The sequence below is a fragment of the Oncorhynchus mykiss genome, chromosome 21 (genome assembly GCF_013265735.2).
Source record: "Oncorhynchus mykiss isolate Arlee chromosome 21, USDA_OmykA_1.1, whole genome shotgun sequence".
Classification (NCBI taxonomy): Eukaryota; Metazoa; Chordata; class Actinopteri; order Salmoniformes; family Salmonidae; genus Oncorhynchus; species Oncorhynchus mykiss.
In genome coordinates, this window is record NC_048585.1 from 37,705,370 (window position 1) to 37,723,363 (window position 17,994).

A 17,994-nucleotide genomic window follows, 5' to 3' on the forward strand; every position below is an offset into this window, starting at 1 on the left:
TCTTTCTCTGCCCTTCTCTCTCTCTGATGCCTGTCCCTGAGTCCTCTCCACTTCTTAAAATCTTCTTCTACATAGACATGAACATAAGCCAAACCATTTATGCCAGCAGCATACCACCCTGCATACCACTGCTGGCTTGCTTCTGAAGCGAAGCAGGATTGGTCTTAGTCAGTCCCTGGATGGGAGACCAGATGCTGCTGAAAGTGGTGTTGGAGGGCCAGTAGGAGGCACTCTTTCCTCGGGTCTAAAAAAATATCCCAATGCCCCAGGGCAGTGATTGGAGACATTGCCCTGTGTAGGCCGCCGTCTTTCAGATGGGACGATAAAACAGGTGTCCTGACTGAGGTCATTAAAGATCCCATGGCACTTATCGTAAGAGTAGGGGTGTTAACCCCGGTGTCCTGGCTAAATTCCCAATCTGACCCTAAAACCATCATGGTCACCTAATAATTCCCAGTTTACAATTGGCTCATTCATCCCCCTCCTCTCCCCTGTAACTATTCCCCAGGTCGTTGCTGCAAATGAGAATGTGTTCTCAGTCAACTTATCTGGTAAAATAACGGATAAAATAAATAAATTACCTAGCATAACTATAGTTATTAGACAGCTATCATGAACATGTCACCTACTGTACACACGGTTATCTGACCAAATTATCAGGGGTGCAGTATTATCTACCATTATTATTTATCTGACATTCACACTCTTTCAAACATGATTATTTGGTGAAGTTATCAGGGGTAGTAACTAGCAATTTATATGACTATTCCTTTCACACACACACACACACACCTCATAAGCTAGGTTAGCTAGCTAACATCTAGCACAAGCTCACTACTAAACTGACCTGGCAATCCCACTATCGTGGACACTTGTCTCCAAGCAGCATTTTTTGGGTGTTTATGTCCCTGTAGCTGTCAGCAGTGTAATATTCATATGTGTAAACAAATGACCTCAGCGTCTCAGAACTCTGGAACCATCGTGATGAACTATCACAGATCAACGGACTCATTTTCAAAGGAGAGAAATCATTATTCCTTCCAGTCTCAGAGAAGAGATTTTGACAAAGATCCATGCTGGACACATGGGCATGGAAAAGTGTAAACGGAGAGAACGGGACATTTTGTTTTGGCCCAGAATGTGCAAACAAATAGAGGACATTGTTGGTAAATGCGCCATATGTCTTGAACGACGCCCCTCAAACACCAAAGAGCCACTGTTACCTCACTGTATCCCAGACCGACCCTGGCAGGTCATGGCAACCGATCTGTTCACCTGGAACAATGAGGACTACATTGTAACTGTGGACTACTACAGCAAATACTTCGAACTCGACAAGCTTCACAGCACCACATCTGCAGCTGTGATACACAAGCAGAAAGCAGCCTTTGCCAGGCATGGCATTGTAGAGACTTTAATATCTGACAATGGGCCCTGTTACAAATCAAATGAGTTTGAATCCTTCACAAAAGCATGAGGGTATACACGTCACCACAAGCCCGCATTACCCTGAAAGTAATGGCCTTGCTGAAAAATCTGTGCAGATTGCTAAATCACTCATGGACAAAGCAAAAGCAGACAAGAGAGACCATTACCTCAGTCTCCTTGAATACCGCAACACTCCAGTTGACAACTTTAAATCACCAGCCCAGATGTTGATGAGCCGCAGAATTCGCTCAATCCTTCCCAGCACCAACCAACAGCTGCAACCTGAGGTTGTCAGCTACAAGGAAATGCATAAAAAAAATTGCACAGAGACAACAACAAAAGCGATACTACGACAGTTCAGCTAGACCACTGCCACCACTGATCGACGGAGAGTCAGTTAGAATCCAGGAGCATGGCCTCTGGAAGCCAGCAGTCGTCATCCAGCCAGCTGACTCTGAACGTTCATATCACATCCACACCGCAGAAGGAGCGGTGTACCGCCACAATCATCACCTACTGAACACAAAAGAACAACACACTGATGAGATGAACTGTTCCCCTGAAAGAGAACGTGATGGACTCACACACACAGCACAACATACACCATACTTACCTGCAACACCACAAGAACTGTTGACTGACACAGAAGCATGCTCAGCATCATATCGCACAAGGTCAGGAAGAGAGGTCAAGGCCAGAGCTGTCCTAGACTTGTGAAATGTCAAAGGGTGTAGGCGGATCGCTGCCCTAAAAGAGTTCCAGACTGTAAACTTGTTATTGAAAGTTCACTTGAAATGCTTAGGTACTGTATTTGTTTGAAATGTGAATATGTTATTTCTACAGTGAAAGCTGAGTTGCTGGGAATCCCTTGTCTGAAAAGTAACAGTATGTTGGATCATTGTTTCTATGAGTCTGTTGATTCAGTTGGTGTAGTCTGTAATATAAATGGTTACTTACCTTGAGTTCAAACTACAGAGCATGTATCAAAAGAAACCCTTAGAATATGTAAACATTTCTTTTGTTTTAAAGAAGGGAGATGTAATATTCACGTGTAAACATACTGAATTGTAATTGGATGCATTTTACCGCCGTATCATACTGTGCTATGATTGGTTAAGACCACCCAAATGGTTAGGTCATGGGCAGTTTGATCCTGGTTGGCGATACGTGAACATGCCATTTATAGCTAGCTAATAAAGAGCTACGTTAAGAAATATCCTGTAGTACTGCATTTTATTTTGTACAAAGTGTGCAAAACAAGACAAGCAGTTGTGTCGAAAAGACACGGTTGAGGATACTGCGAAAATGATTCTCCCCATGTGTCCAACCGCATGCGACCATCTACAAAAGGTGCCTGCATCAGTATAGTTGGCCAGCTGCGCAAAATGTTATGCAGCATTGATGTATCGACGCAGTCGGTGTATTCAAAGCGTAAGCGGCAAATTTGCCGCTATCTAGTGTACATTCACTGTTACAGTGAAATGCTTACTTACAAGCCCTAAACCAACAATGCAGATAAAATACCTTAAAATTAAAAAAATAATAATAATAATTCAAGAGCAGCAGTAAAATAACAATAGCAAGGCTATATACAAGGGGTACCGGTAAAGAGGGGGCACCGGTTAGTTGAGGTCATATGTACATGTAGGTAGAGTTATTAAAGTGACTATGCATAGATAGCAGCGTAAAGGGGAGGGGGGGGCAATGCAAATAGTCTGGGTAGCCATTTGATTAGATGTTCAGGAGTCTTATGGCTTGCGCGTAGAAGATGTTTAGAGGCCTCTTGGAGCTAGACTTGGCGCTCTGGTACCGCTTGCCGTGCGATAGGAGAGAGAACAGTATGATTAGGGCCTTCCTCTGACACGTCAGCATGCTCTCGATGGTGCAGCAGTAGAAACTTGAGGATCTGAGGACCCATGCCAAATCTTTCCAGCCTCCTGTGGGGGAATGGGTTTTGTCGTGCCCTCTTCATGAATGTCTGTTGATAAGATTACATGTTCTGTCTGTAGTCTTTTTATTCCTCACAAATATCGTCATTAATTCAGCAGAATTTGTTACGTCTTCATCCCATAAGTATTGAAAGTAGCGTGATGTTACAGCTATGTTTAGACATGTGCAGTTGCACCACTGAGGTATATAATTATAACCCACCAAGCTAGACCTAACTGAAATATAAAAATACCAGGTAGCCTGTTGTGGCAAAGATGCGTCCGTAGCAGATTGCTAAACCGTACATTTATATGGATAGCCTAATAGTCCAGTCTCAAGTCGTCACATTTGTGACTTGTCAGACTCAAGTCCAAGTCATGTGACTCGAGTCCACAAATCTGCATGAAGTGCCTAATTTGGAAATCATAATTTATTTGAACAGTTTCCATCAATTTGTCACAAAGAAAATTTGACAATAAAAATCCTGTCCAACTAATAAAAATGTTGATCTTAAACATTTCTCCTATATCTGCCCTTCATTACAAATGTTGCAATGATTATTTTTTTGACATTGCTTTTATCGAATAAACCTGACGGGTATCCTTTCTGATAGAAAACAGAAAACTGAATGCCTCTTCGTCTTGCCAGTAACAGAACTGGAGAGGTCAGGACGACCATCGTTCTAAATTGTGGTTGTTGGTTTTAGCAACAGCTGTGCTAGACTGGTCAACATGGATGATAGTATGGATGGGGATGATGAAAGTCGTGGACCTGGATGATCTGTGCTGAAAGGAAAAGTAAAAAGAAAGGCCATGATTTTAGCGCTGTTGACAGCAGTGGCACTTCTAGTGTTGAGAACGTGAACAGGGTGAAGGTAATGAAAAACAAAAGTAATGTGTTCGATAGGACCACGGAGTCTCATCTACACCCTATTCGTTAAGAGATTGGTGCAGTCACATTAGCCTGGCTCATTCCCAGCTCTCAACAAGGAATTGGCCCAGAAGCTGCCCTGTTCCAGGGGGCTGGAACTGATTGAATCTGCCCAGAATCGGACTTTGCTGGCATCTTACAAGAAGCAGCCCGATGCAAATTTAAATAAATGTATACAAAGCTACCAGATTTAGTAATTTTAAATATTACTATTTAAAAGGTGCAGAAAGTGAAAGCCTGTCAGTACTATTAATGTTTGAGAAGGTTAACTAAGAAAGTACCGATGGGCTTTCACTGTTAGTTTGTCCCATCTCCATTAAGGTTTTTTAAATGCCAAAGCATGGGACATGCAGCAGCTCTGTGCAAAGAGGGGAAGGAAACATGATTATGGTGAATGTGGGACAGTGCAGAATTTGGTGGAGGCCAATCACAGAGAGACTAGAAATGTTTAAAAAAAAATCTATAAAAAAATAACTCTTAATGTCTTATGCAGAGGCTGCAAGGCAGACTGGTGGAATTATTAGGCAGTGTTATGTACGCCTCTTGGAGAGAACACGCTACACTCAACTCCCCCTGGAGTGAAAGAGGTATGTGATTGTAGGTGCGGGGTAAGGATGACAGAGATAGAGAATATTACCATTTACAGGGAACTTATTTCCTTAACACAGTAATGTGGGGAAAGGGGCTGGACTAAAGCAAATAAAGTAAAAGTTAGAGCCCCCCTCACCTGCCTACCCACTACTTACCTAACCTTTAAGCACCTCCTGGCACGCTAACCAAAATACAGGGGGTGGTCCGCCCAGGTCTTACCTACTGTGCATAGACAGTAAATACTACAGGTTATGCATGTCCACAGGCCTTTTGCTTAAACACTCCCAAGATGCCTAACCCCTTCCTCCCTGGGAACAAAAACAGAATAATTACTAACAAAGTGAATAATTACAATTATCAAAAACACAGTGCTTTTGCCATACACATACCTCAAAAGTAGTTGCTACAAAAGACTTTCAACAAAACTGTCACTCGCCTACAACCAACACAGGACATCATAGAAGCTCAATCTTCTCCTGACAAAGGAACACTGGCTTTTATCCAGCTGGAGAAGGAGTTGGTAATTGAAAACAGCTGTTTCCCCTGACGAGAGGGTGGGTTCAGAGCGCCAATCTTCGATGGGGCCGACCAATCACATACACACATACAAACACACATACAAACCCAAAACAAGACAGAAACTGGGGAGCATAACAGGCAGAATGATGGAGATAATAGTCTCCTGGAATAAGTGAAACTACTGTAGAAAATGTTGCTTAGGTCTAGACACAGATACGATACCTGTTCAGAAATCTTGCTCTAACAAATGTGTCATGTCAAAGGACAACTTAATAGTTCATCTCATTGACTTCATAGCCTTCATTGGAATGGTTATCAACTTGACTGTGTTTGTGGAAAAACGAACTGCCAATTTGAAGATCATTGTGGAAGCAGCAACAGAGTTTGTAGGCAGTGCAGAATTTGGCAGATGTTACTGTCACCAAGATTGATGATATGTTGACTCCAAATAATACTAATTATGGATTGTCTCAGTATGATGACAAGAGCTTTGGTTTTTGTTATCCTTCCATGGAATGCCAGTAGCCTTATTGCTAATATGTAATTGATTTAGAGATCAAACTTGATGTGATATGTGTTCAAGAAACATGGCTTAGACCACTTCTTGATTTTATTATTCCTGGTTATTGCTCAATCAGATCGGTCAACTGGACAGGGTGGTGGGTGTGCTACGTTCATAAGGGAAGGTCTTGCATATCGTAATATACCTGTCCCATCTGAATATTGTAACGATGTGCTCTGAGAGTCGGAAAGCAAGTTCAGGGAGTGAGTGTTTTAATAAATAAACACAACCTACTACAAACTAAGCAACACAGAAACATTAACGCCTGGGGAAGGAACCAAAGGGAGTGACATATATATATATATATATATATATATATATATATACATAGGGAAGGTAATCAGGGAAGTGATGGAGTCCAGGTGAGTCTGATGCAAGTCTGTGTAATGATGGTGACAAATGTGCGCCATAACGAGCAGCCTGGTGACCAAGAGGCCGGAGAGGGAGCACAGGTGACAAATATGAATGTGTGATCTTGGAAATCTACAGTGCAGGTCGTAATATTAAGTTACAACATTTTTACAACCCTTGTCGTCAACTATCTGTTGCGATGTTTGATGAAATATGGAGAATTGGGCTCTATAGAGCGATGGTGGGGTGACTTCAATGCACTTAGCAGTAGCACACATACACATAGTAGCACACATACAAATGCTAATGATACTATTGTGGAAGATATGATGGAAACAAGAGCATTAGTATGTCTTAATGATGGGTGTAGTACAAGAGTTGATGTTAGAGGGATTACATCCTGCCTGGACCTCACACTGGCTGTGTGTGAATGGAATGGAATGAATGATTCTAATGTTGTAAGTGAAGATTTCCCGATTTCGTGTACCATGACCTTTGATGTTACTATTCCAGATAGGGTATCATTCAGAAGATGGTGCTTTCATAAAGCAGACTGGGAAAAGTTTTGCGTTCATTACGTAAAGTCTGTTGGAGAGGCTGGTTGATGAACAGTATGTGCTGCCTCTGTGACCTCTGATTTTGAGTGCTGTGAATTTATATGTACCAGTGAGTGAAGTGGGTGAGAAAATGATGGTGGCTCCAAGAGTGAAGAGTGAACTTAAGAGTGAACTCCAGCTATTCGAGAAAGATATAGGGCTTACAGAGTGTTGCGTAGGAATATGACTCCTGAGAATCTACTTGATTTCCAAAGGATGAGAGCTTTAGTACGTAGGGCGTACTAAAAGAGAAATGCATCGAGACAGTTCTGCTCTACAATAGGCAGGGATACTGAGCTGGGGGATGTATGGTCTATTTTGAAGAAGATGACTGAAAGAAGCAAGTCCACTCAAATTGCAATTTTGGTTGTGGGTCAAAAAATGAAAGAAAAGGCTAACTTGTTGGGGAAGACATTTTCTGGGGTACATAATAGATACATATAAGCGATGCAGGTATGATATTTTAAATGTGCATGTTAATGTGTATAAGAAAAGGGATACTGCTGACGTCTTTGGATGCTGGGTTTACCATTCATGAGATGCGTTCAGCCTAAATAGGCTGTGGGTATACAGCCCCAGGTCATGATCAGTTATGCTATGTAATGTTTAAGCATCTACCTGATGAGGTCATGCATGTTCCCCTGGGATTATTTAATACTATTTGGAGGGGGTTATACCTCCTGGTTGGAAACGTGCAGTAATATGACCTCTTGTAAAGCTTGGTAAGGTCCCTTCATGTGCTGATAGATATAGACCAATAGCACTGACTTCTAACTGATGGAAAAGATGATTGTCATATTTCCTGGAACATAGAGGTTTATTGAGTCAATGTCAAAGTGGATTCCGTAAAGCTAGATCTACTTTGGATGCATTTGTAAAAGTAAGCAATTGTCAGAGAGAGCCTTGTTTATTCTCTATTTGGTTAGATCGGGGTGTGACTTGGGTGGGCAAATCTGTGTTTCTATTTATTTGTTGGCCTAGTATGGTTCCCAATCAGAGGCAACTGTTTATCGTTGTCTCTGATTGGGGATCATACTTAGGCAGCCCTTTTTCCCACCTTAGATTGTGGGATCTTGTTTTTGAATAGTTGCTGTCCAGCCCTGCAGAACGTTACGTTTGGTTTTGTATTTTATTGTATTGTCGGAGTTCAGTATTAAAAATCATGAACACTTTCCACGCTGCGCTTTGGTCTCATTCATCTATCGACGGACGTAACAGAAGATCCCACCACAAACGGACCAAGCAGCCTGGTCAGGAGGAGAGGACACGACGGAAACCCGAGAGTCAGCCCCGGGGGCAGATGACGTAGGCGTCGGTGTGAGGGGTGAGTCCGAGACAGAGGAGGAATTCTTGGACCGTTTGAGCGAGGAGTGGTGAGCAGTGGAGAGGGACTGTTAAAGGAATTCTAAATTCCTCTGTATTATTTCCCAATCAGAATTCATTACTCTGTCAATGCATTCGAAGGGCTTGTAAGACCCTATATTTTTAAAAGAATGGACAGAGCCCCGGTCTTAAAAGTCAGGTAACAGCGTTTAATTCAAGAGAGTACTGGGTACATACACATTTTTCCACAGGTTATAAACTGAAAATGACGTCAGCGTTTTCTAAATGTTCTATCTTTTCATGACACTAGTAGAGAGGCCCTATAGTTCTCAAGCCTTCCCTCCTCGCCTGAAGCCAAGGTCAGTCAGAGTAGATAGCATTCTAGACAGTCTGGAGATAGTCCGTCCCTGCCATCTGGAGATAGTTCATTCATTTGTACAAAGGCACTGTTCTAAACTCCTGACTATATTATATACAATTGGGAATGGGAGCAAAAGAGAAAATTCATATATGTACAGTACATAATAGCATTTGGACTAGTCAGTCCTGATTGAAATGTATACCTAATTAGTCATCATTGATAAAAATTCCCTTAACAGGGACAAAAGAGTTTGGAGGGGTTGGAGTCTGGAGCAAGACAGTCGCTTTGAGGAGCGTGTGACCCTTCAGGCACCATGCTTTGCGGTTACACGTACTGTGTCTCCAGTACGCATCCACAGCCCGGTGCGCTCTATACCAGCTCCCCGCATTTGCCATGCTAGAGTGGGCATTCAGCCAGGACAGATTGTGCCGGCTCAGCGCTCCTGGTCTCCGATGCGTCACTTCGGCAAGGATATCCTCCGCCGGCTCTGCACACTGTGTCTCCGGTGCGCCTTCACAGCCCAGTGCGTCCTGTGCCAGCGCCCCGCAGTTGCCGGGCTAGGGTGAGCATCCAGCCAGGACGAGTTGTGCCAGCTCTGCGCTCCAGACCTCTGGTGAGTCTCCACGGCCCAGTATATCATGTGCCAGCTCCACGCACCTGGTCTCCTGTGCATCTGCCCAGCTTGGTAAGCCCTGTGCCAGTTCCACGCACCAGGCCTCCAGTGCGCCTCTCCAGCCCAGTGCGTCGTGTGCCAGCTCTACGCAACTGGCCTCCAGTGATGATCCATGGCACGAAGCCTCCAGTGATAATCCATGGCCCGAAGCCTCCAGTGATGATCCATGGCACAAAGCCTCCAGTGGTGATCCATGGCCCGACGCCTCCAGTGGTGATCCATGGCCCGAAGCCTCCAGTGGTGATCCATGGCCCGAAGCCTCCAGTGGTGATCCATGGCCCGAAGCCTCCAGTGGTGATCCATGGCCCGAAGCCTCCAGTGGTGATCCATGGCCCGAAGCCTCCAGTGGTGATCCATGGCCCGAAGCCTCCAGTGGTGATCCATGGCACGAAGCCTCCAGTGGTGATCCATGGCACGAAGCCTCCAGTGATGATCCATGGCACGAAGCCTCCAGTGATGATCTATGGCACGAAGCCTCCAGGGACGGTCTGCAGTCCAGAGCCTCCGGCGACGGTCTGCAGTCCAGAGCCTTCAGCGACAGTCTGCAGCCTAGAGCCCTCAGCGGGGGTCCCCAGTCCAGAGCCGCCTGCGAGGGTCCCCAGTCCGGAGCCTCCAGCGACGGTCCCCAGTCCGGAGCTTCCAGAGACAGTTCCCAGTCCGGAGTCCGCGACGACGATCTACGGTCCGGAGTCCCCGGCGACGATCTCAGCACCAGAGGCGCCACCAAAGTGGGGGGAGCCTCAAGTGGAGCGAGGTCTGCATCCCGCACCGCAACCTCCACCGAGAGGAGATGCTCACACGGACCCTCCCCTATAGGTTCAGGTTTGCTGCCGGAGTCCGCACCTTTGGGGGTGTACTGTCACGCCCTCACCTTAGGGAGCGTTGTTTATTATCTATTTGGTTAGGTCAGGGTGTGACTTGGGTGGGCAAATCTATGTTTCTCTTGCTTTGTTGGCCTAGTATGGTTCCCAATCAGAGGCAGCTGTTTATCGTTGTCTCTGATTGGGGATCATACTTAGGCAGCCCTTTTTCCCACCTTAGATTGTGGGATCTTGTTTTTGCATAGTTGCTGTCTAGCCCTGCAGAACGTTACGTTCGGTTTTGTGTTTTATTGTATTGTCGGAGTTCAGTATTAAAAATCATGAACACTTTCCACGCTGCGCTTTGGTCTCATTCATCTAACGACAGACAAATGGCTACTGTCTTTTTTTACATTGAAAAGGATTATGACTCTATGTGGAGAGAAGGTCTACTAATTAAGATGGAAAGACTTGGTATTGGTGGGAGATTATATAACTGTTTTCTTTCTTTTTCTAGATAAAATAGGATCCATTTTATCTGATGCCTATTGAGTTGACAATGTTATTCCTCAAGACAGTGTTATCACTATTTTACATCGCTGCTACTCTCTGTTATTATAAGTGATGCACCGATATTACATTTTTGGCCGATACCGATATCTGATATTTTCCTTGCCAAAAAAAACCTATACCGATAGCCGATATTTAAAATTTTAGCGGCCTTTTAAGCATTCTAGTACAGTTAAATAGTTAACACGCAAACATGGACACAGCGGTCTAAGGCACTGCATCTCAGTACAAGAGGCGTCATTACAGTCCCTGTTTCGAATCCAGGCTGTATCACATCCGGCAGTGATTGGGAATCCCATAGGGCGCTGCACAATTGGCCCAGCGTCGTCTGGGCCATCATTATAAATAAGAATTTGTTCCTAACTGACTTGCCTAGTTAAATAAAAGGTTAAACACACACCACACTGACCAAAAACATATTGTTGGCATTTACATATGTCCCAATTACCAGTAAAACATAATCAAAACCTATTTCTTTCACTTACTTGCTGTGCTGTTTCGTTGTTCATTTGTTCAGTCGTTTCCTTGGTAAAGATTGCCACTCCTACCTTTGGAAGATCTGTCTTGCCGAAAAAGGTTATAACCAGAAAGGTTAACATCAGTATTCAAAACACTCTTCCTTAACCACGTCCCAGTAATGACCAACACATCTGCATTGGAGCTGTGAACCCACACTTCCAATTGATCCAGTTTAGGTAATAAGCTTCTTGTGTCAACCCACACTTCCAATTGATCCAGTTTAGGTAATAAGCTTCTTGTGTCAACGTGCAGAAACCCAGGCTTTTACGAGAGCAGAAATCAGTGAAGCAGATATCAGAGCACTAGTCAGAATTGGGGCTAGCAACAATACATGCACATTTCCAGATATCATCAACAGTAATACAATCAAGGCACGGCATAGTACAGGGAGAGCTCTGCAGGGCTGATTTATGACATCTGAATGTGCATCAGATGGCAACAAGATCATATTGTACAGCATTTCCATCAGGTAACATGAATACAAAGCCGGCGAGTGGTGGTTAGAATAGGATGGGAGGCCTAAAGTCTGTGTAACCAATAGAGAGTCAGAGTCCCGAATGTGGGAACAAACAGTCTGTCCCACAGTTGGGTAAAGAAAGGTAGTAGTCAACAAAGTATGCAGGATTCATGAGGCAAATAGCAAAATGCACAAGAAAAAAAATATATATAATGACTTGGGCCTAGCTATAGAGTCACTCACCCCAACAGTGGGTGTGTGCTGGAGCCGAGCAAAAGCTCAGGAAAGAGGGGTGAGTGTGGTGGGGGTACCTGTACCAGACGGTGAACAGATCGCCGGGTGGAATCCAAGTAGCAGTGCAGCAGGCAACAGAAGTAGGTGTCACACCCACTTGGGAGAAGCTTTTATTTCTGGAGGCAGATTTCTTGTAGAAAATGCCAGTGAATGGTCTTTGCAGGAAGGGGCTTCAGAGGATGCTTCAGAGGATGCTTCAAAGACTCCTGCCACTTGTTGGGCCCAAAGGCTTCAACACCTTTTACGTCACACCTTAGTGCTAATTGAAGTTATGTCTGGTCTGTCCTTACAAGCCTGGGAGCCTTAACTCAGCTGTCAGTTCCCGTAAAATATATAATTGTAATGTACTTTATTTTTATTTTCTTTTTTTTTCTTTTTGGATTTCAAAATAGCATCAGACCAAACACTACTCACAGTTCCAGGTTGGATGGTGTCCTCAGGTCTCTGCTGTTGTAGAGCACCCTCCGTATAGCTTGGAAAAAGGAAACCTTGGAAGCAGTAATCTCTCCTGTTAAGTTTGGTTCAACAAAGGCAAACATGTCATATTCCCCTCAAGCCAGATGAAGTAGTTCTTGCTAAACATTACCTCTCAAAAAAATGAAGATGCTATGCCACTTCTGACACGTCCTGTGTGGATAAACTGTTAGACCATGATATGTTCCCGTTACTGAAAGCAATCGTACAGGATGCACTGACCATCAGAGTTAGCAGCTGTGAGAGATCTTTCAGTGCATTAAGACGTCTACATATCTGGTTAAGAGCCCAATGACCCAAGATAGAATGCATCATGACAATTGCCAAAGATATACAGTTGAAGTCGGAAGTTTACATACACTTCTGACCCACTGGGAATGTGATGAAATAAATAAAAGCTGAAATAAATAATTCGCTCTACTATTATTCTGACATTTCGCATTCTTAAAATAAAGTGGTGATCCTAACTGACCTAAGTCAGGGAATCTTTACTAGGATTAAATGTCAGCAATTGTGAAAAACTGACTTTAAATGTATTTGGCTAAGGTGTATTTAAACTTCCGACTTCAACTGTATATACTAACACACTTGGGAAAGAGTCATTGACAGGTTTGCACTGACAATTTCATTTTGTTTCATTTCTAATCTTTATGGATGGACTAACATCCTAGTGTTGTGTAATATAACTGCAAACATTGTGACTATTTAGTTGGAGAAAGGATAATATGAATGTGAAAGGATTGTATGTGTGTAAAATTGTGAAGTGTTGTTACTGCAGTGGGGTCGGAGGGGGTGTTTTTGTGTAATTAAATAGGTAGAAATATTGTCCTGTAGCTATTTGACCTTGGAAACTGTGATGTGTTACCACAAATAGTACAAAATCATGATTTGTAAGAGTGTTCAGTGCCTGCGTTTGTACATATTATCTGCAAGAGTTATCTTCATGGAAAATTACGATATAGTTATGCACTTGTAATTTGTACTTGCTAATATAATTTTTAGGAATATTATTAACACCATATTCCATGCGTTTACTCACCACAATCCATTTAATTAATATTGAGAAGTGTTCATTATTTGGCATCAGGAGAGCACAGTGCATGGAAGAAAGCAGTGAGATATGCAACATTGCATTATAGTGGAGATTTTAGCATGTAAAATCTTGGAGGGGCAAAAAAAAAAGTGGGATGCATGCCAGGAAAGCCACTACCAACACAACACTAAACAATACATAAATTGCACTATAACGGTGACAAATGGTGCCCACAAACTGTTAGGGCCTACATAAAGCTGTCTCAACAGCAGTCCCAACATTTTACCACTGCTACACCTGGCTATCATCGGAGCCTTGTCTGGCAGAGAAACAGTTCATTCAGCCTCATTTAGTGCCTTTAAAAAAACAGCTGATATGGCTGACTTGCTTAAAACAAATGTGGTTTCTACTGACAATTGCGATGTACAAACTATGGCATAAGGGGACGAAAAGTGGATAAGAGGCAATCTGTCATTTCAATTAAGACAATGAGCGAGCTAGGACGGACGTAGTCAATGTAACTATTTGTTTAGCACTTTTGAAATGTACAGCGACAGAATTCAGAACATGGGCCATTCTTACAGTGTTCTCCCTGTACACCAAGTCAGAACTGTAAATAAAGGGGGCATATAGCAGACAAGGAAAGCTCTTACAATATTCAATGATTACATTTCTCTAAAACAGGTTATAGGATACATGTGCACCACCAAGTCAGAACAGTAGGTGAAATTAAGAGGGGTAAATAGACCACAGTATTAGGGTGAGGCATATGGGCTCCTAACAAATCATGCTTAATTGACAGCATGGCCAATGTTGAATGTTTGTCATTTTAAACTTGGAAAGAGCCCCTTAATCCCAGATTTGGGACCATACAGCCACTCCATTGAATAGTAGGCTAGTGATTGCTTTGCAATGCTTGCAGTTAGCCACTGTCACGGATTCCTTACAAACCACTGTTGTGACGTCACTATCATTAATGTGATGACTGCTATTTATCGAATAATTGCATACTACGTTTAATTAATAACGTAACAATTAACTCATTAGGAATTTGGGGCACCACAGGAAAAGTTGTTTACAGAGTCACAATGTCCTTTCTTCCCTCTCGTCTTTGGTCAAATTTTCCCAGACTACTTTACATAACTAGCTGCAGACTGTGAATGTTTGGTCTAGTCTACCTTCTTCACGCGTCAATAGTTCAAATCAAATCAAATCAAATTTTATTTGTCACATACACATGGTTAGCAGATGTTAATGCGAGTGTAGCGAAATGCTTGTGCTTCTAGTTCCGACAATGCAGTAATAACAAGTAATCTAACTAACAATTCCAAAACTACTGTCTTGTACACAGTGTAAGGGGATAAAGAATATGTACATAAGGATATATGAATGAGTGATGGTATAGAGCAGCATAGGCAAGATACAGTAGATGGTATCGAGTACAGTATATACATATGAGATGAGTATGTAAACAAAGTGGCATAGTTAAAGTGGCTAGTGATACATGTATTACATAAGAATACAGTCGATGATATAGAGTACAGTATATACGTATGCATATGAGATGAATAATGTAGGGTAAGTAACATTATATAAGGTAGCATTGTTTAAAGTGGCTAGTGATATATTTACATCATTTCCCATCAATTCCCATTATTAAAGTGGCTGGAGTTGAGTCAGTGTCAGTGTGTTGGCAGCAGCCACTCAATGTTAGTGGTGGCTGTTTAACAGTCTGATGGCCTTGAGATAGAAGCTGTTTTTCAGTCTCTCGGTCCCAGAGGGTCTTACCAATGAGGAGATGGGAGAGGCAGGACTTGGCAACCCAGACGCTCTTTGGCGCGTGTGGGTGCACTAATTGAATAATATAGATTTCTAAATGTATTTTGCAACGCTCGCTCACAAGACTCGAGCATTGTAGTCAGCCTATTACTCAAGAAAACAAAAAAGAGAACACTGTTTGTATGCAGCTTTATTAACTCAATTATACATATATATTTTGTTTTTACATTGTTTGCAAACTGATATGTTACACGAATTAATGTACTGAAATAAGTAGGACATGTGACATAGAGAGTTGTCTATTCATAGTATGAGGCTAGTTTAACGTCTCTCTCCATTGAAACATGCGGTTGATGTCAACAAACCTACTTCCAAAATAGATTACAGTAATGAGATGTATCCACCAATCTAAAGAAATGGTAGGTTGGAGCTCGACAGCCCGTCGTGCCACTTTGTGGAGAACGACTCTCATTGTTAGGGCGGAGAGACATGTATCTTGTCAGTATATCCATAATCTTTGGTTTAATCAAGCTTTTAAAAAATGGTTTTTTACATAAGTTCCGGGTAGCACGGTTTCCGTTTTGTCCGGGGAATGTTGATAGTGGGACACCATCTGCATTTGTGCAGAAACTAGCTGTCTCATACACATGTTTACTTATTTCAAGCGTTTTATCCACAGAAGTACACTAACTAATATAAATGAGTTGTAAAGGAGACTCAAATGACTCTCCTTCCAAACGCAAAGTTGTGTATGTCTATAGTCCTCAATACACCGAGACATGCGACTCGCTATCAAAAGTCCCCAACCGGGTGAGTTGAATGGGAACGCTAGCTAGCTATGGATGCTCGCCAGAGAGGCAATACTTTGGTCATTATTTACAAGTACTGAACGATTTTTTTTTACTCCGTGTCTCTAGGCAAGTATGGTGCATTCACTCATAGAAGCTTATGGTTTACTTCAACACATGAGGTAAGTTTACTTTGCATGTTTGTCAAAAATAAGGGATTGAGCTAGCTAACGTTAGCTCTGGCAGGGCGTTGTTCTGTTGCCCTCTACTCTCGCACTGGGTAAGTTTGTTAAATAATTGACTAGACTGTAGAATGCTGTATGGAGTGCACCTGGTGTCATTTCTCCAAAATAGGAAACAACTTTTACCCCCAGTCTAGCGCTGACCAACGCGCATTATATTAGCATGCAGCTCAAAGTGCAGAACGCATGCGTATGGACCAGAGCTAGTGCGCTGTCTAACTATGTTGGCTAACGTTAGCTAAGCCATTTCCTTTGTTTAACCAACTGAACTTGGTACTTGTTTTACCTACATTATATGGACGTTTGACAAGTTATTGCTATTATTTTTCGGTTAGAATAAACCAACTAGTTAAATAGCTAACCTTACCACCCTGCTCCAATGCCAGTACCACATTCTGAACTCTATCTACAGTTCTCGAACAATATGGATTAGAATCCTGTAAAGTAACTAAATACAAACTCAAGAACAGTCCTTCAGTATTTATGGTCCGTTCATTCTTTCAGTGTTGTGAAGCCCCGTGTTGCGACCAGTGAGGAGATGGCCAAGTTCCACACAGACGCCTACCTGGAGCACCTCCACAAAATCAGCCAGGATGGAGACAATGATGACCCCCAGTCCGGGGACTTTGGCCTGGGTAAGAGGAGAGGAAAGAGCAGGATCTCTTTTACTTACGTTGACACACATCAATCCAATGTATTTATAAAGCCCCCTTTTTTATATAAGCAATTGACACAAAGTGCTTATACAGAAACCCAGCCTAAAATGCCAAAGAGCAAGCAATGCAGAAGTAGAACCACGGAGGCTAGGATAAACTCACTAGAAAGGCAGAAACCTAGAGGAAACAGGCTCTGAGGGGTGGCCAGTCCTCTTCACGGCTGTGCTGAGTGGAGATTGGAAGAGTACATGGCCATAAAGGCTATATAGTTTTTCAAGATGTTCAAATATTAATAGATAACCAGCAGGCTCAAGGGAGGAGGGGAGGGGATTGAGAGAAGGGGGGTTGAGGGGGAGAGAGGTATGTACCTAGTCAATGGTAGGCTTCGAGGGGACTTCTACAGTAGATTAACCTATAGCTCATCTCTTGGCAGTAGTACTGTAGACTACTTTACCACTGACCTCAACCGAGAGTTTCTGAGCATTCAGTCAGCCCACTGACACCCTTAACAGATCACAACAAAATCAGTCTACTTAAACAGAACAATACTCAATCATGAGGCATCAACGCCAAAGGAACGGAATAATATTAATAAATTCTATAGATCGAAGGAAAGTAGTGTAGAAACTTACTAAGAAACGATTAGGCAACAACAAATTCAATCCCTTCTAGACAATTTGCTGGACAAAATGTTTCACTGTAAGAGTGAAGGTGTAGACCTTGCAGTATAAAACCTAAACAACTCCCGAGTGGTGCGTTGGTCTAAGGCACTGCATCGCAGTGTTAGCTGTGCCACAAGAGATTCTGGGTTTTGGGTCTAGGCTCTTATTTGAAATGTTTCTAAAAAATCCCCTATGGGGAAAAATAAATGGTAGAAAAACAATTGGAACCATTTCCCTGTTTGACCCCCCTAGGTTTTATGGGTATTATGACACCTCCACTGTGGGGGTCTGTAAGGAGGCCTGTGTCTTGTGACCGTAGTGTACCTGTAGGTATGAATGACGGGACCAAATTGGAGAGAGATGTAGGAATATGTCCATGTAATGCTTTGTAGGTTAACAGTAAAACTTTGAAATCAATGACTGAGAGGGAAGTGGGAGAGTACATTCATGCAATGGT

At 42.8% G+C, this 17,994-nt stretch overlaps 1 protein-coding gene and 1 long non-coding RNA gene across 2 annotated transcripts in view; one reads left to right on the plus strand and one right to left on the minus strand.

The window, feature by feature from the left end:
* Positions 1–3,421: 3,421 nt before the first annotated feature.
* On the minus strand, positions 3,422–5,339 carry LOC110500935. Its single transcript, XR_002470181.2, has 3 exons — positions 5,268–5,339; positions 5,034–5,186; positions 3,422–4,142 (listed from the first exon to the last, which is right to left on the minus strand). It is a non-coding gene; the product is annotated as an uncharacterized LOC110500935 (long non-coding RNA).
* Positions 5,340–15,748: 10,409 nt separating this feature from the next.
* The window catches only part of hdac8 (histone deacetylase 8), a 36,473-nt gene continuing 34,227 nt past the window's right edge, over positions 15,749–17,994 (plus strand). The window contains exons 1-3 of the mRNA XM_036957748.1: positions 15,749–15,999; positions 16,107–16,159; positions 16,724–16,854. Coding sequence (XP_036813643.1) covers positions 15,889–15,999; positions 16,107–16,159; positions 16,724–16,854 — 295 coding nt within the window. The 5' untranslated portion in view covers positions 15,749–15,888. The remainder of the gene's footprint in view (positions 16,000–16,106; positions 16,160–16,723; positions 16,855–17,994) is intronic.